This window comes from Saccostrea echinata, unplaced genomic scaffold (genome assembly GCF_033153115.1).
Source record: "Saccostrea echinata isolate AGI-Se365-2 ecotype Australia unplaced genomic scaffold, CSIRO_AGI_Sech_v1 ptg000015l, whole genome shotgun sequence".
NCBI lineage: Eukaryota > Metazoa > Mollusca > Bivalvia > Ostreida > Ostreidae > Saccostrea > Saccostrea echinata.
In genome coordinates, this window is record NW_026889764.1 from 15,975,001 (window position 1) to 16,000,620 (window position 25,620).

General features: G+C 32.3%; 1 protein-coding gene across 1 annotated transcript; it reads right to left on the reverse strand.

Annotated features, from left to right (window-relative positions):
• Positions 1-5,451: 5,451 nt before the first annotated feature.
• On the reverse strand, positions 5,452-25,376 carry LOC133187588 (protein Wnt-16-like). Its single transcript, XM_061323012.1, has 4 exons — positions 25,150-25,376; positions 23,167-23,399; positions 15,899-16,185; positions 5,452-7,189 (listed from the first exon to the last, which is right to left on the reverse strand). The coding sequence occupies exons 1-4, from the start codon at positions 25,242-25,244 to the stop codon at positions 6,725-6,727; spliced, it is 1,080 nt and encodes a 359-aa protein (XP_061178996.1). The 5' UTR covers positions 25,245-25,376; the 3' UTR covers positions 5,452-6,724.
• Between the last annotated feature and the right edge of the window lie 244 nt (positions 25,377-25,620).

Genomic DNA, 25,620 nt, shown 5'->3' on the forward strand with positions numbered 1-25,620 from the left:
ATCGAAATATTTACAAATCGGGGGCACATAAAAATTAAATGGAAATATGAAAAGGAAGAAGAAAGTGTAACAAATTTATTGACGTATGCATATTCCATGTGTTCTTATGCTTTAGATAAATAATCAGGCGAAGTTTAAGCGAGGTGAGGCAGACGACGAGAAAAGTCTCTCTTTTTTTTGTATCAGTCGAAAACGATATATTTAAAAACAGCTTATAGAAACAAAAGAGTTACATTATTGATAACATATAGTGCATATTAGAATACAAAAATAGGAAAAAGGTGACTCGAACCCAGATTTAAGAAGAAAAAAAATGGAAAGGGGGGGGGGTCCATACCCCAAGTGTCTGTGGTCAACCTGTAATAACGCCAGTTATACCAATATCATATTAAAGAGTATGCAGAATACAGAAAAATAAAAAAAAATCTAAATAATTGGTTTACAAGTAGCATCTAAGATTTTAATTAATCTGAACTGTTGCAAAAACGCACCACCTTGATATGGCCATTCAACAAGTACATGTAGTCGACGTTGGATGTCGGAAAACTGAAAAGTGAGATAGGACCGGGTTGGCTGCAACGAGCCCACTTTTCATATTAATTGTTAGGCCATTATTTACACACTGATCTACGGATTTTTCATTACAAGGAGCACACGGCGGGTGTGACCGGTCGACAGGGGATGCTCACTCCTCCAGGGCACCTGATCCCACCTAGCTCTGATGTTTTAGAGGTTCATGTTTGTTGATTTGTATTATTTAAATGGAGCTTTGAGCTTAACTAGTGTACTGTATCCATGATTACAGATATTTTAGGACTTTTAATTCAATTTGCTTTTATAAAAGGTATTTAACAGAGGGGCTTCAAAAATACATATGGCATGATATGTATGGAAAAAATTCTGCGACGTCTCCCAAGAACGATGTGACGCTGAATTCACTGCGCCGGGTGACCAAACGATGCACAGTCTTTTCCTTTGTCATTTAAATTTTTAATGAGGTATTGGATTGAAATTTATAACGTACATATATAATCTTAAGTCAGTAATAAATATTAAGTGGAACTTCCAGAAGAATACATTAATTATTTATCTGGTTACATGTATGTGCAAAGGCTACGATTTAGTGGGACAATCTTTGTCGTTCGATAGCAGGCCCGTAGGAAGCAATTTCAGTTTCAGTGGGTGGAGGCACAACCAAACATTTTCAGTTTGGGTGGCACTACTAAGCAAAATTTCGGCCGGTTCCTACGGTCATAGATAGAGAGAAGTACTAAACAGATTTTTACCTTCAAGTTATAGCAAGCTTATATGATAATGTTGAAGAATTTAAATTTTCAGATAAAATTTCAAATACTCAGTCATAAACTCTTTGATTACCAACATGAGTGTTACCTGCAGAGCTGTAGCTCTCTGGTTGAGAAAATTCGTACAGGCAAACCAGAAAGCTACAGATCGAAGCATCGTAAATTTAAGGCGACGGTTTTTTTTTTTTTTTTTTTTTTTTTTGGTAGCTCGCTTCGGGTGTTATTTTTTGTATTTCTGTATAGTAAAATATGCGTTCACCCGCTTAATGTATGGTATCTGTTAATTAACCATATATTTAACTCTTATTCCTGATACTTTCTTTATTTTCCTTCCGTGCGCGTTATTTTAGCATGATCCCACCATATGGACATCGGAATGCGAATTTTAAAAAATGACATTCCAAGACCAAATATAGGGCTGTTTGTAACTGTTGAAAGGTAAATAAAGTATATCAGGAATACAAGTAAAGTATGGTTAATTAAATAAAATCATCCTTTAAGCGGTGAAATGCATATAATACAAGAAATTAAACCCGAAACGAGCAAAAAAAAAAAAAATAAAAAAATAAAAAAAATAGAAAATAAAAAAAAAATTAAAAAAAAAAAAAAAACGTCGCCGTAAATCGAAGGTTTTTACAAAACTTGGACCTATAGCACTCTGGTTTGCCTGTTCGAATCTCATGCAGAGAGCTACAGGTTTGTGTGTCCGAATCTCAGAAAACTACAGGTTTGTCTGTCCGAATCTCAGAGAGCTACAGGTTTGTCTGTCTGAATTTTAGAGAGCTACAGGTTTGTCTGTCTGAATCTCAGAGCTACAGGTTTGTCTGTCTGAATCTCAGAGCTACAGGTTTGTCTGTCTGAATCTCAGAGCTACAGGTTTGTCTGTCTGAATCTCAGAGCTACAGGTTTGTCTGTCTGAATCTCAGAGCTACAGGTTTGTCTGTCTGAATCTCAGAGCTACAGGTTTGTCTGTCTGAATCTCAGAGCTACAGGTTTGTCTGTCTGAATCTCAGAGAGCTACAGGTTTGTCTGTCTGAATCTCAGAGCTACAGGTTTGTCTGTCTGAATCTCAGAGCTACAGGTTTGTCTGTCTGAATCTCAGAGAGCTACAGGTTTGTCTGTCTGAATCTCAGAGCTACAGGTTTGTCTGTCTGAATCTCAGAGAGCTACAGGTTTGTCTGTCTGAATCTCAGAGAGCTACAGGTTTGTCTGTCTGAATCTCAGAGCTACAGGTTTGTCTGTCTGAATCTCAGAGAGCTACAGGTTTGTCTGTCTGAATCTCAGAGAGCTACAGGTTTGTCTGTCTGAATCTCAGAGAACTACAGGTTTGTCTGTCTGAATCTCAGAGCTACAGGTTTGTCTGTCTGAATCTCAGAGAGCTACAGGTTTGTCTGTCTGAATCTCAGAGCTACAGGTTTGTCTGTCTGAATCTCAGAGCTACAGGTTTGTCTGTCTGAATCTCAGAGAGGTACAGGTTTGTCTGTCTGAATCTCAGAGAACTACAGGTTTGTCTGTCTGAATCTCAGAGCTACAGGTTTGTCTGTCTGAATCTCAGAGAGCTACAGGTTTGTCTGTCTGAATCTCAGAGCTACAGGTTTGTCTGTCTGAATCTCAGAGCTACAGGTTTGTCTGTCTGAATCTCAGAGAGGTACAGCTTTGTCTGTCTGAATCTCAGAGCTACAGGTTTGTCTGTCTGAATCTCAGAGAACTACAGGTTTGTCTGTCTGAATCTCAGAGAACTACAGGTTTGTCTGTCTGAATCTCAGAGCTACAGGTTTGTCTGTCTGAATCTCAGAGAACTACAGTTTTTTTTTTCTCAACCAGAGAGCTAAAGTTTTGCAGCTTTACATGTATGAGTGTGTAATGCGCTCATCGAAATTCCTTGTAATATTTTTGTTAATCAAACTGAGCAACATTTCACTTAAATTCATGCCCTGAAAATATTGCAAAAATTACAGACCGTATCACTTCAAGCCAGACGATGGATAAAATTCGATCAGTCTAAAAATCATAAATCACAAATTAGATGTTTACATAATCAATGTAGATTCATGCATCTTCTGCATATTAATCCCAAAATTCAAGCATAACCAAATAAAAACGATATATAATTGTATATCGATTATTACGATATGACTTATAAAATGATTAATAAGCCTACAAGTTTATTTTGATTTCAGTATTGAATATTTCAAGATTTTTTTCCTTAGATGTATTTTGAATGCTTTTCGTGCAGTAAATACTTAAAAAAAACAATCATGAAAATGAAGTGTTCGAGTTTCCAACATGTGCATTAAACTGTATGAGTTATTGAAAGAAAATCACATACTACATGTAGTATTATGGTGATTTTCGGTTTCTTTTTAAACATATCTTAGACATGTTTATGGGTCTCTGGCTATAGATTTACAGCCTTATTTTGGAAAATTTTGAAAGATACATCCTTCAACAATATAAAGTAGAGGTAAATTAAAAAAAATACAATGATACCTAAAATGTATAAATAAAATGCTTTAAATATTGGCTAGGTAGAAAACACTTAAATGATCATAGCGTTTTGCACGTTCACATTTGCCTGGAGAAAGTTCTACGTTCATATTTATTTGTAATCAAACAAAACCAATTGGTACCTATAGTATAGATCCTATCTCTGTTTCATTTACATATACGGGGATTTAAAATGTATTAAATCGGTGTAAATGATGAAAATAGGCGATACACGTTTTGTTGATTCATAATACATTCATCATAATAAATATTTCTCCAAATGTATACCTTTTGTAGAATGTTTTATGTTCTTGTATTGACAATAAAAGTAGAACGCAAACATTTTAAATGTTTTGTCAGCGTCAGTTTTTTCTCAACAATTTTCTATGAATTATTCAGAAAAACGTATTTTACACCTGAAATTATTTAGATTTTGGATAAAAATAGAAATTTTTAAACAAATTAAAGGCATGACCTTAATGTTCTTTGAGATATCTGGTAAAATAGACTTAATGAATAATAAAGAGTATTTCACAAATATACTCACATGGACTTATTCTTATTTTGTTGTCTGCACGGCTTAATTTTACTTTTCATGTACATGTAAACTTGTTACTCTTTCTTTAGAGGTCAATTTGAAAACAGAAAATTGCCAAAATCATGATCTCGACGTATGTTTTTGACATGTTTTGCGTGACAAATTTCTCTGAATTTTCATTTAAATGTATATTGACTCCTCAATGCGTGGAGAGATATGCATGTATATCATCTGTCCAAAAAAAAAAAAAATATCGAAGAGATGAATAAAACTTAATGGAAAAACATAGCTGCAGGGCCTAATTGATGAGCAGAAACGCCAGAATCTATGTTGGTTTAAATTAAAATTTAAAAATTTTAACCCCCATTTCCTCAATGTAATAGTTAATCAAATAATTTAACAAAAAATCATGTAAACATGTGAAATTTTTCAAAAATTTATATATATATATATATATATATATATATATATATATATATATATATATATATATATATATATATATATATATATATATATATATATATATATATATATTAGAGAAATTCTGACACATTTGTATATGCCGCCATTGAAGTTTGAAATACATTGTGAAGATGACATATTTATATTATCTTCCATGTTTGTTTATGTTGCATTTTTCCGAGAGTCTTCATAAAGGAAATCCTTAACCTAATACATGTTCTATTTCTTGATAATAATCAAAATTTATTTTTGATAATAATATCAATAATAAACCATAAAAAAAAGTTCGTTTCCTCATCATGGACATCACTGTATCATATCTTTGTATTCATTTTGAATTTACTTTTTATTAATTGAAACGGATAAAAGACAATCTTTCTCGCCAAAAGACAAAAATAATTTTCGAAAACGCTTGCAGACAATATGTCAACAAACCCTGAGTAATTTACAAATTCCTTAAATCAATCGTGAGATTTGTATAGCCAAGATGTCCAACATCATAAGCTCAGTGGCCATAAATATTTGTAAAGATTGATTTCAGTTGTCAAAAATTGATCAGACAATCGCTTTAACTGGAAATCTTGGATCCAAAGGTTTCTTTCAATTGCACGTATTCATGTCTCTCACACAATGCAGGAAAAACACCAACAAGAGTAATTACTTTGTTTTGTAGAGTGTGATCTACGAATTTATTTACTGTCTCCAAGACCGTATAATGGAGGCACTGCGACTTGTTCTCGCTTAAACAGTGTAAAAGATGCAGCAAAAGATGTTATCGCTCATGGTATGACAAAAAGTGGAGCCATATTTGCGCATTTCACCTGTATTTTATCAAACTTCCATTTTTTGTTGTTAATTGTTCTTTTTCATGAATATATATACAGACAAGATATACAGTTTTGAGAGAGAAGATTTAAAAAAAAAACAAGTTTACAACAATTATAAAGATAAATGCTGTAGCAATTGATTCGTCAAATTTAACACCTGTTGCAAATGTATCGTTACATTAACATACATTAATATTAATTAACCAGAATTAACACTTTCTCGACTCATTGCTTAATGGTCCGTTCCATAGATACACCGTAAATAAAATGTCATTATTAAAATATACCTCTTTCAAAGTTTAATTTACTGAAATTTATTACCATTGCACTATACTATACTACTGTGAAAAATAGATAAAAGGTACAAACTTGGTTTGGTACTTTTATAAACATGTACAAGCAGATTTATGTACAATGTATAATGGAAACAGACAATTGTAAATATGTAACTGTGGTAAAACTATAACAAAATAAAGCATATAACAAGATTAAAAAAGAAAAGTATGAAATCAAATGCAAATTGTGAATGCAAAGTTACTTTTGCTGAATACATCTAAATGATCTAATATTTGTTAATGTAGGTAAAGACAGCACTGTGATACATGTATATATGTACAGGTAATTAGAAAATCATAAAAAAAAATGTCATGAAATGTGAAATAAATTATCATCATTATCGATATTCATCGTTAAATACGAGTTCATCCTGAGACCTATTACATTCATAACCGTCGCCGCACAGTCTAGACAAAATACTATAGGTTAAAATTATTTTTAAAAAGATACAGAATCACAAAGCGACCACAACGTTGAATAAAACGCGTATACTTCTATGTCGTATAAGGACCAGTACTATTTCTAAGTGTGATACTGAACAAATTCAGAAACTATACGACAATTAAAGAAAAGTGTCGTGTAAATTCGGGATGGGAACAGTTGCTTCTTGCAATATCACAAGGAGGCAATTCATTTGCACTCTTTTTCATTTCTCCATCGACAAAATCTCTGAGTCTGTCGGGTAAATTCAGGATGTCCAGACATATGTTCATCTCTGGCGAAATATTGCTTTGATCACAAAACATGTAATTTAATGGAGCTCAACTTCATTTGCACGTATGTTTATCAAGAAGAGTTTCGCATGTTTTGCATTTTACGTAACAACACCAAATAAATTTGCATTCACATCTTTCAACAAGTCTCACTACTTGAGTATTATAACCACGCCCACAGCACAGAAGGTCACAGCTGTCTGACCCTAATGACGTTTTGTTGCATTCACGTCCCTTTGTTCCCAGAATCCCCCTCTTTTTGTTCGCCTTACAATAATTTGGTGATCTGTGAACGTAGACTAACTCCATATTAGTGATAGGCACTCTTCGTTTCTTTTTTTCTGCTCTCTTTAATTTTCGCAAAGATCGTCTGGCAATTTGAATTGGTGATTCGTACTTCCGTTTTAAGGTATCTCCTATCGTCCGGAAGTCAGATAGCGCTTTCCAACAAGTCTGAACCGCGCATGATCCGGAAACTCCATGACATCGACATCTAAACTTCATAAGCTCTGCAACAATCTGTAATATACATGTAGTTTTGAAAAATCAAAATTATAACGTGAAAACGAAAAGTCTTAAATAAACTACCTACTTTCGAAAATTGGATCACTTTTGCAAAAGTCTGGAGAGAACAGAAGGAAACAATCATTCATGCCATAGTCCAGGTACGCGTCTAAACATTAAAGTTTTGAGACTGTAGAGATATTTTCGAGTCTTCAGGATATTTGCTTTAGTGGTGGTTTTAGTATTATATTTTTCGGTTCAAGTGATGAAAGACTAGAAACTTTTATAAAATTTATCGAACAAAATGTAAATATTACATTTGTTTGGATTCAAAACTAAAATTCAAACAAGGCTTGTAAATGTATCAAATGCATGAAATCTATTTCTTCAACTTAATTTAAAAATAATGAAATAATAAAATTGAAGAGATGTGTTGGTCTGTAAGGATAATAATAATTAAAACATCCAAATTATACGTTTAAATTAGTGAAAATTCAATAGTTATCTACAGTTTCTGATATCCTGCTAATATTAAAAACTAAATAAATTATTGCTTCACACAATCAAGTTTAAATTGTCCTTTTTTGTATACAAATGACAAATAGCTGCAAAGTTACTTATCTAATATTGAGATATTTACGTGTATTTTCTGAAAAGAGTAACAAAGGCATGGACGCGGTTTATATAGTTTGTCACAAATAAAATCATCAATTATGTCTTTCTAATTACGACTTAAATTTTAACAAATCCCTTCTAAACGTAAAGTAATTATTAAGAATTCGAAAAAGTCATTTGTAACAATGCTGATAATTAAAGAGTAGACAGGAAAAATGATATAAATCGAGGATTATTTCTTTGAAAACATTAAAATAAATGGCTTCTATAAAAAGAAATTAACCCAGTTGAAAGGACTGTTGTGTAGACTGGAGATTAAAGGTGATAAATTGTCTATGTTCCATTTTATTTTTGCGGTTTAAAATTTGTGATTAAGACATGCATTTAAACGTAGATATCATTTCATATATATATATAGATGCCGTGCGTACATGTACATCAGCTGCAACCTAAAAGCGTCCTTTGAAAATTGCATAAAAATGAGATTTGAACTTATATCTGTAAGTAATAAACAAGTGAAAAGTGACTTTGCTAAATGTATAAATGCTACATAATTTCTGTTCGAAGATGTATTGTGTGTGGGGTAATATTAAGAATGAATAATAAAACATTCGTCACAAATAAGATGGATGACTTGTTTGCTTGAATCATTATTTACTTTTATAACAAGCAAAACCGGCTTCTTAAATTCTAATTAATCTGTCAATTTCCCCTGGTAATCATGATTTCACGCATTTTCTTTTAGAATGAGAAAAATCTTTTGTAACATTGCTGTGTTTAAATAAAAAAAATGCATTTCTTCAGTTTAAAATGATAGGGTTTGTCTTAAATTTATATAATCAATTCTATTCTTTGAATATAAAAGAAACAATTTGTTAGACTTCTCACATATTATATTATATTTTTTTTTTATTTAAGGGAAACAATGTATGGTTATTTTATTTACGTGCATTTAAAAAAATAACCTTGGATTTTTTTTTCTTTGACGTCTTTTAAATTTAATTTTAGAAAAGAAAATCAATTTGTTTTAAAGTACGAAATATAGGTTATCCATAACCATAAAACATCGAGGGAATATTTTAAATAGTCATAAACTTGAAATAAAATTAAATGAAATGACAAAAATAAAACCATGTCTCGTTGCGTGTGGCTATGTTGCGGTGACCTCCCGCAAGTTGCTGGTAAACTATACAAATTCTAAGACACATCGATACATCACATGTAAATTTAAAAAAAAGAATACAGACGGCAATACTGTTTAAATAACCACGTGACTCATCACCAAATGAACAATTATTCATATATATGCAGAAATAAAAAAACATTTAGACTCATACAGTACTGAAAATTCCAAGCGATTTCTTTCCGGTGAATAATAATTGAATCCCGTTTGGGTATGTAGTAAGGGGGTTACCGCGGTGCAGCGATGAATAAATTAAGTTATCAATTTGTTAAATGCCTCATGTCTACATGTACATACCTTACGTAATTTGCACCTTTTGAGAACCAAGAAAAAACGTCCAAAGTCACAATAAAGGGTGGGTCATTAAAAGTTTCAGATTTATTTGATTTCAACCTGCACAGTCGTGTTTAATACACACTGAAGGTACATCAAAAATGAAGTGACATCTCAATACCTGTGCTCTAAGAACCCTTTCAGGTTCTTCAGTATCTTAATTAAAGTATGTACTTAGTGTAATGTAAACTTCACAGTGATTGGAAAATTAAAATATCTGAGCTAATATTGAATTGTATTTTCTCATATATTACATGTGTCCCCTGTGTCTTCTTTACTTGCTATATTTATAGAAAAATACTTAAATTTAAACTCATAATTTTCATTTTCATTTTCTTAAGTTTATTTTCTTGAGAGTAATAGCCTATTTATATATCAAACGTGTATGTTAAAGAATTCGTCATAATGCAAAGTAATTCGAAATGCGTCTTTACTGATTCCGTAGAGGCAAAGCACTGAAAAGTACATGTAAGCGTTACATGTATTTACACATGTACTGTACATGTGACTGGTTAGGGACATTTTGCGTTATACATGTATATAAACTAAAAAAAAAAAGAAAAAAAAAAGAAAGAAAGAAAGAGGGCGTACAAGGCGAGGACAATCCCTCGCTCTGGGACAAAGTATTTCTCAATTTTCAAAGTTCACGAAAATGTTATATTTTTCTAAAATGTTTTCAGTTACGTCATTTTCAACACATTTAATTCAATTATTTTATTGAATTACTTTTTGGTAGTTAATTTGTTTTTTAAAGTTGACAGTAAAGCATATTTAGTGGAAAATGGGTTTATTAGAGCCATAAAAAATGATTTTTGAATATGAATGGGTCAAGTCTCCACTATTAACGTTTTAATGACGGAAAAGTAAAATGTAAAATCTATTTCATGTTTTAAAAAAAATGGAGTCTGAACCCATATATGAAAATCGATCATTTCTGAAAAAAAATTAGGCTTCAACAAACCCGTTTATTAAAATCACACTAACAAAAAAAAAAAAAACAAACAAAAAAACAAAACAAAACAAACAGAAAAGCAGACTTCGTAGCGTAGTGGTTAACACGTTCAGTCTTACGCCTAACCGTGAGCTTTGGAGAGAGTTCGAATCATGCATGATTTTTTTTTTCTTTTTCACATACCTTAAAAACATTAGTGAAAAGTAAATTATTTGTCAATAATTTATTCAACAAAATATAGGAAGTAAATGTGTAAAAGAATATATTGACAATAAAATTTTTGAAAAATATAACTTTTCGTGAACTTTTAGAATTGAAAAAAGTGTTCTCTCAGAGCGGGGTATCGTCCGCGCATATATAGATGGTATATGGAGGATGCAAGAAGACAAGTTTCCACTGGGAACATACAGAAATGTGCGCAGAGATACCAACATGTGGAAGACAGTTAATAGTCTAATAAATCTAGTAAAGCATCTTTTTCGTAATTGAATTTGTCCTTGATTTGGAAATTTTTGATATGAAATACAGATCTCTTGTGCCTGCCGACATAAAGTCATTGAAGTGTAGTCAAGCCAAATTGCACTTATTAAGAATCATACACAATTAAATCGCCGGAAGTTAAACAATTGCACTGGCGTATGGTTACATGTGTAGTGCAACGATGTTAGTTGAGTTTGTATAATGGCCTACTTCCTTTTTTAAAGGAAGAATTATCTTGTTTAGTAATTATTTTGAAGAATGATACAAGATGCTGGATAGTCTCAGAGAGATTTTGAAAACTGGTCGCATGAAACTCAACCGTGTCCATGAGAGTCTGGAGAGTACGGGATAATTTCAGTGTGTCTATACTGTCATTGCGTGTTGTGTACCCCAATGTATCATATACTAGCCAATTTATCACTTAGACCCAGACAAATTAGTTTTTTCTGGACGGAATAAGTTTCAGACAAAAAAAATTAATATTAGCAGACGGGACTCTCATTTTTAGTCAATAATTAAAACAACTTTTTATGGGTGCCGATTTCATTTGATCACTGGTCTGTTGTTGGCACATGAACATACCGGAATCCTCTCTACCCCTCTATATTGCAGGACATTAAAAGGACGAACAAACAATTTCCAAGCTTTTATTCTCCATTGGTTCTAATATATTTTTATAACATAGAAACTCGACATTAACGGAACTTTAAAGGAAAAGAATATGGACATTAAGTTTTTGTCTCCGAATCCTAATTACTATGCAAATAAAGTTATTCAAACATAGCGCCTCTCTGCCAATTGATCAAAAATGGATACGGGTCTGACCTGACTAAGAGAGGCCACATAAAGGGGAAAAGTACTTTGTTCAAAATACTTATTCTTCTGCAATATTTTAAGTTTTTTCTGCGCTGTTAATTCCTTTTAAAGTCCTTATAGTATTGTCAGCAGAGTTCCTTAAAACTATATATAAATCATGGTATACACCAGCCCGGAGCCTCCCCCCCCCCCTTTTTCGAAGTCGCCCCCAAAATGATCTCAGTGATATCCTTTTGGTGACCAGAAGAGTTCATATTATCGCCGCCTATACATGGCTATTTTACGAGGGTTTATAACTCTGTTAAATAGAAATATTTTCCCTTTCATCTTTCAAATTGACTTGCGCTGTGTCCCTGTTGTGCGATATGAGGATAATCACTGTTTGCCTCCTTAGTGACGCGGCAGTGTGGAAAATGTCATACTTTTGCACCGTACCAATAAACACTGGGGTTACTTCCCTTCATAATGGCGTTCTTTTTGTTCTCTGAATAATTTTACTTAACCCTTGGTGTTTCATTAACAGTATACGCAGCTAGGTTAAGGACTCCCATATATACGTCAGCCAATGCAGAGGTTCGGTAATGCTATTATGACGTCACGTTAAAACAATACAAATGAATCTCGATGAATAAATACTATATGTTCTTTTTAAAACACATTAAATACTTTCGTTTATCATTAATATTATAAAGATAAATGGATGTGCAACTTATCTTGCCATAATAGCACTTAGCGTATGTAGAATGAAAGCCAGCTTGATCTCGCTGTACTTACTGAGATGACGTCATTTCTTAGTTTGACACGCAGTTTCTCTGTACTTGAGGCGTGGATCAAGCTTTTATCGTAGCTTGTAAAAATAAAAATAAATACGAAACACGCGTAGTCGGACCAAAAGAGAGAAATATTCTGAAATATATTAATCCACATTTTATTGTCAAACTAAATTGATAATGTGTAGACTTTATATTAGGCCGTAGGGAGCACATTTGTACAGTAACATGCTAGAATGACAGGTCCAGCCCCTCGAAAATATCAAAAGTTCAACGATATCCGCTTCACTATAAATTCTAAATTTTTAAACACGTGTAGCTATTATCCCTACTATTCTGAAAAGTGCTGGGAGCTGGTTGTGCTTTGTTGATTTATTCCGTAATGTAACATTATTCCAATGCGAATTACATTTTTGACTGGAGTTTTTAGAAAGACGGCTAAATTTCAAACAATTCCCGAGCATGAGGAAGTTGCTCCCAGCACTTTTCGTGTTAAGGAATTTGTCTCAAAGAAAACAGAATAAATTTTATAGCGTAAAAATGCCCGTATATCGTTGAACTTTTACGATCTTTGTAGTAGTACATATATGTTCTAATTTTAAAATTGTCACGTGACAAACAGCTGATGTAAGCGATGTCGTTTTGGCCGAACTCAGCAGAGACCCGATATATACAAGTGCAAACACCACATATCACATTTATCAAAACTAATGCTGTTAAAAAAAAATATTAAAATTGTATTCATTTTCCCTGAATATATTAAGGCGTATATTTCATGGGCGTCCTTAACCTAGCTGCGTATGAAAAGATTCTATATATTTTTCGTAGTGGAAAGGTAGATATAATATATTTAATGATATCATTCATTCGAATTTATCAATGGTGAGCTTGGAATTCTTATGAATGGTATTTTATCAAAAAAAAAAAAAAAAAAAAAAAAAAAAAAAAAAAAAAAAAAAAAAAAAAAAAAAATTAATGTTATGTTTGAATGGGAAAATACATCTTATGGAATTTCATTTTTGATAACAACTGAATTAATATTCTTGAAAACCATGATTTTCAAAGATCTGGACAATTGATCCAGCTGAAAATGACCCAAGTTTAAATAAGTTACAAAGTAACCTGATTTTAAAAAAAATTGAGTCCGATATATTTTAAGGGAAAGTTATATGTTTGATTTCAAATTCAAGCTAAATTAACGTACAACAGAATCTCCTAATGTTATACATGTATAGAGTGAAACATGCACGGAACTAAATTTATGACTTGTACTTCAAAAGAATGTCTTTAAAAATGATAAAATCTAGAACTTAATGTAAAAAGGATGTTGTTTCTTGTCTAAGTCCTGGAATAATAAAATAAGAGAAAATTCTAAATGTTCCTTACATGAAAGTAACCACAGTAAATCTTTGACCTCTGGCGCATGCGACACGTGGTTAGATAAATGATTGGGAGATTTCCAAACAAATAACCTGTTGTCTGATCCTATCTAGAACTCTTCAAACACTTCTCCAATTGTTCATTGATATCTATCTGACCACTTCAACACTCTCTCGTGTTTTTGACTACCCGGGCATTTGAAGGTACGGTAGTTTTGATTCTTCTGATCATTTCGACTTTCAAACAAGATGATAAATCGAACCCGATCGGTAAATTTTCCAGATACAATACCCGTGGATTAGGGTCCGTTTGAAATGATATAATCTAGACTTAAACAGACATCTTCTGATCTGTCTGAAACTGTTCTTGTTAAAAATAGATTTAATCTGGGAGTAAAAATATAACATTTTTTTACCAGACAGTTTAGTGCAACTATTTCTTAACGAAAGAGAGTTAAAGAGATTTAGAATTATCGATGGAGAGGTGCAGTATAACAGTTTCTTTGAAGAACGTGATGGTGACGCAAAATAGACATTCAAATACTCAATGATCAGAAGACGGTAATTACCGTAATTATCAATTTAAAAAGTACATCTTTATCATTGATTTGCCTCCTTTTTTGGTATATCTATATCGAGATATGATCTCTGGTAAATTATTGTCCTTTCTAAGGTGGAATCCATCAACAGATTTAGATAACATCAAGACGCGATAATGCTTTTTTACTAAGAGTATCTCCAATTCAGCTGAAATGTATAAGTGATCTTCCAGATGACACACGGGACCAATCTTGGAATGATAAACGTACCCCTGTCTATATACAGCCATCACTGAAAAGGAACCCCTTTCTCTCTAAGAATAAATAAGATATCAGTTTCTTGACAAAACAGATAATTATGAGTATCGGATTGACCTGGGTACGGTAGGAATGGAGTGACACGTTGTTGTAACGAGAATGGAGCACAAACTCGGAGGGTACAATTAGGACCTTAATCACAAAACCCCAATCTGTTCCACGGACCCGCCTCTCCGATATTTACCCCTCCTCGCATTACATGGTATTGTTACCCCCCGTTTCTTGTAATTTATTACCCCTGTTTATTTTTTTCTCATGAAGATCTTTATGTAGAAAATTTGAACTCAATGAAATTTTATGAATACTGTAATCCCCTGCAGAAAAGAAAATGATACAAGTATCTTTACTTTAAAACGTTTAATTAAAAATTTAATACCAGCGCACCAAGGGTTTCATACGTAATTTTTCTGACAACACTACTTTAACACATTGTTAGGTTTTATTGGCATAGTTTCGACAGATGATATTTCAAAGTGTGAAAGAATTAACAAGAATGTAATTTTAAGATCGCATGTAACACCAATAAACATATTTAATAGTTCCAAAATCCGAAGGAAATATTATCATTGTCATTTGATTATAAAGCAAAGCCCCAATAACTTTATTCACTTTTACATTAACTTGTACATTTTATATTAAAACAATGTATTTTTAGGAAAGAATTCAACTAAAAAGGTAGAGCATGTATTTAGGAATATTTTCCTGAATTTTTTTTCTTGCACAACACGTTTAATAGCTTTTATTTAAATTCTTAAGCTGTTTTTGTTGATTTTCTAAACAAAGATCTAAAAGCTTTTAAAGAATTTTAAATCACTATTTTTTGGAGTATGGGGGGGGGATTTTTTAACCTCACCTGATTTCCTCGATTAAAATTAAAAGTTAAATGAGAATGATCCCTTAAATGAAATAGATTACCTGGGATGATGACATTCACCTTGAAAATAAAAATTTAGATAATGATTAAAATAGCTCATATAGATTGCAAGAGTTATGGAGTGTATAAACACTGACCTGATTATTTTTTTTACGTGAGAGACCAAATAGTTCATACATGTATATTAGATCAAAGAGTTACTGAAGAGATGATTTTTTATTCGGGGTGGGGGGTAGTTAAAATTTTACTGGATTAAGATAGTATCTATACTTATGAATTACAGAAACAAGTTAGAACAAGTGTCAAGAAGAACTAATAGAATAAAAAACCTTTTGCTACATTGTAGCATATGTCACAAAATGACTGCAATTACATTTGATATCAAGTTAGTGAATACATACGTTTTTAAGTAAGTAAGAAAATAAATAAGTAATGAAGTAAGTAAATAAGTAATAGAAAAATTACCTGTCGACCCACTTCATAATTATGTAGGTTCATTCTGTTCCGAATATTAGCAGATTTTTCAGTACGTTGCGTTTCCGATGCGTCAACAAACTGACGGCTAAATTCAATTCCATATTGAACATTGTCACTACATCCCCCCCATTTCCACCCCTCCACAGTATGTTCACCTTCACGTACACTCACATCACACGTGCACGCCGTTAGATTTCCCGCCGTGCATGCTTGCGTCACAGAATGCACGACACCCGCACTTAGAATTGAGTATATAAATGCTGTCTCTCTTGTACCTATGAACAGATAAAAATAAAAATTAAACATGAATTAATCGGATTCATATAATTAAATATATGAGTTGTTATCACTTCACTTTTCTTACGTCATTTTTTTTTTAAGAGAGAAACTATTTAGAATAGGCATTTTGCCTGCTGTCCACGCCCTTCAGGTATAATGACGATTTATAGACATGTCAGTTGATTCTCTAAAATATTTTAAATTTTGAATTTACTGCGTGGCAGTAAATGACAAATTAATAACATGACAGATGGAAGAAAAGATATCACCAGTAATTAATAAAAATTCGAAGAAAGAAATGCAGACATATTCAGCATAATTATCTTTTATTTCAAGGTAATTCTCTATCATATATTCCCTGATGTTAACCCAAACAGACCCTTTATAGGTATTTTCTATATTGTAAACGTTTGCACTTTGCACCTAGTTCTGTGTTTTGCTTACAATATATTGGAAAAGAGTCCTAATACATGTATTTATTCAGATAAAAAGAAAAATACTGTTTTAAATGTAACTCGATATAACATTCCAAATAACACGCTGGGTTTTGTAATACAGAGTTTACAAAATGTAATTTAAGGGATAGCATTCCTTATAAAGTAGGCCGTTTGTTACTTCTGTTTAATTCCCTAATCTTCCGCTAAAGTTGATCTGAACACTGCGATCCTGGTGTATGGTACATTAATTTATGCTAATCTTCCTTGATCCTCTGAACTCTTTTTCAGTTAACTTTGCTCTATTTATCAACGCTTTCGACAGAGGCTGTCGACGCGGTTTTGGAGAAAAAAATTTGATGTCTAAACTGTCCCCAACTTATTGGTCGGTTAAGCTGTGATAATCCCGAAATAATAAACAAGTGAAATTAACATTTTTGCTTTCAAAGATAGATCTCTTAGTTGTCAAGGTTGCCTCCAATTTCATCTTGCGCTTTGAGAATTGTTAATGAACAGCATGTACATGTATAACTAAAGATAGGTCTAAAACAATAAAATGCTTTCTTGGGTTGTTAGTATGGGAATTAATGTTGCTGCGGTTGCAGAAAAAATACATAACCCGCGTACGCAGGTTATGTACTTTTTTCTGCAATAGCTGCAACATTAATTCCCATACTATATAACAAACAACAGGCCCGTAGGAAGCAATTTCAGTTTGGGGGGCACAACTATACGTTTTCAGTTGAGACTACCAACTACCAAAAAATTCCTTGACAAGCAAAAAACAAAAAAAAAAAGTCATCAGACGTTTTCATTGAGGGGGCACAAGCTATGTTTTCTATAGTCAACTATATATCGGCAAAATTATTGTTATTGGAGGGGGGCACGGTCCCCCCGTGCTCCCCCCCCCCCCGTTCCTACGGCCATGAACAAAGAAAGACGTTCTATTGTTTAAATTCATTTCTGTATAAATAATCCTATAAAGTACACTGTATATAATGTGGGTTTAAGTACGTTAGATATTGTATTAATATGTACGTCATTGTATGTTTCATTGATGGAAGGGCCACTGCATGCTCATGGCTCAAGAAGTTTGCTTAGCGGCGTTAAAGTGTTTATAAACGACCTTTCTTTGGTTTTCGTATGAAATAAATGATATTATATTCGTAAATATTACACTTCATATACATTTTCTAGTTGCAAATACGGTATATCCAATGCAATAATTGAAAGCCCAATGGTTTTTCATGTAATAAAAGTTTTCCTTATTTTCAAGGAAGAGATTGAATTTTGTGCTGTATAGATCTGAACATGTTCAACTTCTTACAACAAGTCTGTTTGATATTTTTGGTTATATATTTTTCACTAAGATCGTAGAAAGTCCTAGGCTGTACGCTATGCAGAAGATATGCAGATGCTGGAATAATTCAAACTCGAATAAACTTTTCAGTTTTCTAAACATCTATGAAATACTATCACAGTGGTATGTATTCAGATAACCAGGAGGGCTAATATAAAGTCTAAAGCTCTACTTTCTTTGGAGAAATTTTTAGTTCATGGCAAGAAAATTTTTCATATGTAGCAAGATACTTAAATACATGCATGCATATTTTTGAGTCGAGACAGAAAACTAACCTTCAGTTGCTGCATTGTATTTATAGTGCGATTATCAAATTTGTAGAAAATCGGTAAGCATATACATGTACATGTGCCTATTCCTCTTCACAAAGAGAAAAAGGCTTATAGAAATACATGCTGCCTCGTTAAGGAACAAACCTGTCCAAAAACATCTTGTATACATATGTACAACAAATCATTGTCAAAATACAATACTCAAATATCTTGCAACAGAGATAACGTGATCCGCCTATTGTAATACTTATTTACAACAGATGGATTTTGAGATCCGCTCATTATGATAGGCGTGTGAACTAGTTAGAGTATGTTTACCGTTTGATAATACTTCAGATTTCGTTTCGGGGTGGTCTACCCCCACATTCATTGTCCTTAATCCACCCCTGGTTGATATCTCTACTATATCAAAGAGTTGCTGATTTATACACGTAGATAGTCCCCTTCTGATCTGGGGAGGTTATGCTTGACAGAAGATTTAAGACCGTTATGTTTTAGTGAAGATACAGTTATCTATCTTTTTAAAGTCAACTATTCAACAATGACCTTTTTTGTAAATGTTTACAATTTTATTTTGAAATTGAAATACATAATAGTCTGTTTTAAAAGATGTACAATAATAGATACTATCGTCGAGATATATATTCAACAATGAAAGAATCCTTTTAAAATAATAAATTAAAATCTTTAAATGACATACATATGTGCTGACCTTTCTTTGTTCTACTTTATTTCCTATAGGTACAAAGCTGAAACCAAATAAGATTGACTGTTTATAAAGTACAGTGTACATCAATCAATTTATTATTTTTTTTTAAGTTAAGCCTCGAATGAACAGTTTTTTCCCTATACCTACTATGTTTAACAAATCACTTCAAACATTTCATGTCATATTTGATGAAACATGTTTCTAATAATACTAAGAATTCTTGTAATTCTTATTGAGATCGTCTTACCATTTATAAACCCCTTAGATATAACAGCCAATTGCTAGACATTTTCTTTAAGGAACCTTCGTGCGCTCTAAATTTTTCAGCAGTGTTTTCGCTTGTATTTTCTTACATCTATATGCACCAGCACTTCGTAATTTTTTTTTTCTCTTTTGCAAAATGTAGATCAGATAACAATTACGCTCGTTAAGTTCCCTCTGAATTAGATGTAAATCAGATTACGTGTCAAACGGTAACACACAAGATGTAATGGGAACCACGTGCTTTCATGCATAGAAGTGAGTAGCTTTCCTTCATATCATTAAAAGAACAAAGTTATGAAAATATGCATGTTATAAAAAAAGTCTCTTAGATGAAAAAAACGTTATCAGACCGCTCAAACTGTTTTCTGCTGTGTTAAATGTGCAAAAAATATATGAAATCAATATGTTCTGCCTTCCTTCTATTTTATAAAAAGATGATGCATCTAAGAAACTTCAAGTACATAATTTCGCGATGATGAAGGGGAAAATTAAGTAAGTGTTATGATAATTATCAAGAAAGCATCTTTATTACTTCCGAAAAAATTCTAAATTATTAGAAATCAGACAGTCCCTTGACCATTTAACGAGATATATTTATGTGATAACTTGGAAGAAAATTGATGTATTTTATTTATTTCAGTTCATTTCTGACATAAGTACGGAGTTGAACGCCCATATGAACTTTCATCATACAGGTTAAAACGTGAAAATCAGCCCATTAAAATTGCTATCTCTATTCAATAGAAATTTGTGGGAAAAGATGAAAGATTTTTTTTGTTTTCATACGGTGCTCTTTCCTTCTCAAATAAAGGTTGTAAAACGCAGATTTAGTGATACTCTGTACGCGAAGAAAACTTATTGAAAACATAACCGTTTTCTTTGTAATTTAGTTTAAACGTTATGTAATGTTCTACTTAAACAATAATAGTCCAAGAATTGTTCTATTGTGTTTTACCCCAAGATCTGTGATCTTACTTTTAAGCCAGCAGACACTCTCTATTTTTGTCGTTTTTTTTAGAAGAGTGAAAGCAATTCTTTATAGGAATAAGATAAAAGAATCTAGTATTACTGAAGACCATACTCGATACCCTCTCAAGGCCTAGAAACACATGCACAAAAACCATTATTGACAACAGAAAAAAATATTGTTTGATTTTCGTCTCTTATAAAAGTTAAGAAAAGCCTAAACCCTTTTTATTCCAGATTTTTTTTTAATTTTTAAGTTGTACTTCATGAATCTACAGTTATATTTTTTGATTTTTTTCTTTTTTTAAAAAAATGATGAAAATTGTTTATTTCAAGAATAGTTACAATTAAGACTTTTTTTTCTTATGAACTTCTTAATATTTCTTTATCAACTGTAAGTAATTAACTTTTTCATGTATAAAACAGGACGTTACGAAATATTCAGCAAGATAGGGTAATTTTTTCCCCCGATTTCTCTTCTCTCTCTCTCTCTATTTTAGAAAATTACAAAAATTGTAGCAATCTTAGTCTGTATCTTCGGAATGCCTCGGCATCGTTCTATTTCACGCTTCACTGTACTGGAAATTAAAACGTTTTATGACGACAATTGTGAGGCAGAAATGAATGGCTTTTTATTGAGAGGGATTACATCCGCTAACGTTCACACACAAATGAGAAACATATCAGACCACGAATCATTTAACGTTTATGCCTACTCCAAAGAGAAGAGGACTCATTATCGCGTTCAATTTACCGAGTACAAGTTTGATGTCATTCACAGGTATCTATAGATAGTCAAAAGGCACCTTCTTGTTAGCAAAGATGAATGAAAATGAAAACTGAGCGAATGTTTTCATATGCTGTCAACGTTGCATTAAGTGGCATAATTCATCTTACAAAGGTATATTGATAAGCATTACACTTTTTAAACTTTCTTTATTTTAAGGAAATTAATTCTCTAAACATTTTGTACTCCATTACACACACGACTGAATTACACATTATTTTGATAATTGTTTGATACACATAAGACAACTGGAAACTTCGTTTATGACAAGCTTCTTAAATTTAGAAGTACGGGGTTAGAAAACCAGAAATGAACAGCTGATGAATGGAATGAAATTTTTCAAATGAAATAGACGCCTGACAATTAAGATTCCAATAAAATTTACGTTGTTTTTTAATGCAAAAATGTTAGTGATAATATTACATGATGTGATAAAAGAAACTGTTTTACGATACTTTGAGAGTTTGATCTACAATCGCGTCGCGGTGTATTACGTCTGCTATCAGTAGCTGCGAAAGATTAATTCCCGCCAAAGGGACGCAGGTCGTCTGCTAGAAGCAAGTGTCGCGGGGTTGCCAGTCTCGTAAATTTACTTGATTATATTGAAGCAAGTCCTATTTACATAACAACTGATCCCTATATTCAACGAACTAGATAAATGAATTCCTTCAGGTTTCAATAAATAAAAAAAAAAATGTCCTACCCGAGACAAACACCCAAGGTGAATTATTTTTACCAGCGGAGGGATATGATGGCAAAGGGATGCAAAGATACCAATGACACAGGTCAATGAGTTCAATTTTGTTCACACCTGATTAATTTATGCAAATTAAGAATTGATGATGAATACGGTGAAAGAAAGTCTGGAGATTAAAATGCAAAATATTAATCACGGTCATTTACTCTTGAAGTGTTGAGGTTGAATTTGGAATGGCATACAATTCTAGCTTTCACTTCTTAACTGATCGATGTCTATCTTCTACTCTGTAATACTGAACACATACAATTACTTTACTAGTAAACAACAACAACAAAAAATGAATAATTAAATGAATAAAAAAAAAATAAAATAAATGCGTGAACCAAGCAAAATGAATTTACTTTTATATATTTTGAACAGAATTATTTAACTACTTGACAAAAAGAACTTTGGTAAGAGAAATTGATAGCTTGATCGTATATTCATTAATAGTTCAAATATGATCAAGTATCTGTATCTTTTTGTTAATCTAAAAGTTGGACAATTTATAAACATACCTTCCACTAAATTAAAAAAAAATCTCTTTCAATGTCAATTTGTTTAAGGACACTGGAATGACATGTCAATATATTGCACATTTTCAGCATGACAATGAAAAGCAATATATGACTGGTAGAAATAAAGCACAGGCTTTCTCTACAAGGAGACATTCTTCTACAATCTGGATTGTTACATTGCTAGCAGGTGCGCGGAGGGGGAAAGACAAGCGACAACTTAAACATTTATTGTCCCCTTACACCAACCCCCAATTCAACAGAACAGCATTTAATGTCCGAAATATTTCACATCAAAGATTCTCAATTCGAAGCATCGAGAGCTCGTGTTTGTTTTAAATGTCAGAACATAAAAAAGTGGTCAAGTACGTTTTTATAGAAAGTTGTGAAAGTTTAAATAGTTGGAATACTTTGTATATTCACAAGCAAATAAAAGTTTCTTTTCCAAGGCATTTTCTTGTTGTTTCCATTTGACTTTGTCAGTTAACATATAAGCCTTAGCTTTGTTCCCCCACCCAGCGAGGTAAAGCGTGGGAAATATAAGATAAATACTCTTGCATAACCTTGTGTGTAAATCTGTTATGAATTTCTTGTTTCAATATCAAAGGATGTTGTATCATAATTAGTTATGAACATATGATAGGATTTTTGTTAAGTTTTAGAACTGTATTCAGAGGCTTTGAAGATAAAAGGTTTTGTAAAAAGTCCATGAAAAAAGGTCAAAGTGATTTTTGTCTTTTCCCCTTGTTTTTTTTTTTGCTTTTTTCTCAAAGTCTGTGAAAAATGCAACGTTAACATTCATAGGACGGCAGTATGTCAGAATTTCTTGCTATTAAACATTGTATTATATTCCTTCCATACTAACATGAAGGCAGAGGTAATGATTAAGGAAATAAAACTCTTTTACAAAAATCCATGGATATAATATTACCTTTTCTCAGCACGTGTCCAAAAATGGAATAATTTGAACTCAGGGTGCAATTCCACCTCTCATTTCGAAATTGAGCCTGACATTCGTAAATCGCTTTTTTCGCCCCTTCGCTGACGCTCCTTAGTGCCTGTGGGTTCTGTATGCATAGAAGATTTTTCTGTTTGTCAACAAGACCCGGGAAATTGCTGCATGAATTCTCCTTTGGTACGGTAATTGAGGAAACGCCTAAATACCTATAAGAATAAAAATTTCATCGAATGTCTAAATCTTCTCAAAATATTTTCACGTATTTCTTGCATAATTAATACTTAACTAGAAAGTTATTTCGCGATAGTGAGAAAAATGTAACGTCATAAATATTATTTAAAAATGACATATTTTGATAAAAGTGTGATATGAAGCACAGAATATTTTGAAATACACGTGTTTTCAGCCGCTTGATGTAAATTAAGATGTTAACGTTCTTATATCATGCAGCTTAAAATCAACCCCCCCCCCCCCAAAAAAAAAAAAATGCTCAATCAACTTAAATTTTTTTAAAAATACAATACAAATAAAAAAAAAAAATGATTTTCATGGCATTTAATATCTACATAGCATATATATGTCTGATTGAAAAAAAGTGTATAATTTGAATCAAGATTTCTACTAGAGCGCAACGTCTGGGATTAAGATCTCCTACAGTATATACAATGCATTCATGGTAATGCAGACATCAAATTTATTTACTTGTAAACTTATTTTCAAATAACTACATAGACACATAACACATCAGTTAGCTTAGAAACCAAGCCCATGGTAAAAATAAAATTATATTATGGAGCCTAGTTTTATAAATACACTACCGACCGTGAATTTACTCACAATGGCCTTTTGTAAAATGAGAAAAAGTCATAATTTCTCTTGACCAAAAACTGAAGTAATTTGGGATCATTTGATATACACAGAACTGAGTTTTTACGCATAATTTTTGGATAGTTTATTTTTTGCACTTTCCGATGCATCGAGTCGAGAAATTTGTCAAACTGTGGCACAATAAGCGAGGATCTTCAATCATTATCTATACACGAAAGTGAATTAGCCGTGTCTAAATATGCGATATAAAGTTTCCAGAAGCCAAACACTGTATATCACTATTATAAACACCTGATATTCCAACGACAAACATATCAGCTGGAAAAAAAAATGAATGTACGCGAACGCACAGACACATTTACTTTCTTTTTCGAAGTGCGGTGTTACTTGCAATCAAAAGATAAAACCTTTGGTGCATTAAATTGATAAAACAACGATAAACATGTATACAATTTGCTTTCTTTTTTTAAATTTCATTCCGATGTGTTTTCGTAGTATCGTCTATCGTGTCAAAAAACGATACAAATTAGTCCACAAGTGGTAGTTATTAGCACCCAAAGATGTGACTTAAAATATATTAAGCTCTTACACGCTTTGTCAGTTTGCCTCTAAATTGTCAAATTTATCAACTTGAAACCATTCATGGTAACGATAAATGATTCCATGTTTAGTCAGCACCTTGAAGACCAGGGAAAAATTTTGGGTCGACATTGTGAAGAATTTCCGCACGAGACGGGTAAACAGGATACTTAGAAGAAATACTACCCTGCACGTACTCACGTGCTTTAAAATATTTCTGTTAAACTTTGTAGCTTATATGTCACAAAACTCAAAATTACTTCTTTCTTATACCAACCTATTCTTATTCGGAAAGTTTATGCACGTTCAAGAGATCAATCAAAAAACCGAATTATTACGATTATTGATTGTTTTGACGCAAATGCATAATGGAAAGATATGATTATCATTTATACTTGAAAAAAAAACTTTAAGGAAAATTATTAAAATATACAATTAAACTCTTATGTATCTTCCAATGCATATTTTTAAACAATAAGTTAGAAAGACCCTCTAAATTTTGTTAAGTTTATAGGAATAATTAAACACCATTATTACTTATTTACTTACATCCAGTTACCAAAGGAGTGTGATGGTGAAATAAGAACCCATAGAAAAAACAGAATACACAGGCAAGGCTCGACAGAATAATTATCCATCGTCATCACGTTAAAGAAATCCAATCCTTAAAACGATTAATATCCGGAAACACTAGGTATCGATACATTGAAGATGATTTTCTGTGTCACAAGTGCCACTGATACACCTTAAGCACCTTTATCGTCATTTAGTATGCATGGGGGTTTACCGAACTCTATAGTTAGGATACACTGCAATGTTACAGGTAACGCGATTGGTTGATCTACTTGTCACGTGATTTTTATGACTGAATTAAAGAAAAAAGAAAATAAATATTGCTTTAAACGATGAATTTCATTGAAAGACGAGTAGGTAATACAATTTACCCACGCAGTTGGAACCTGTTTTCTTTCCGTTTTATTTGTAAACATAGGAAGCCTGTGTGTGGAGAAAAATCAACAT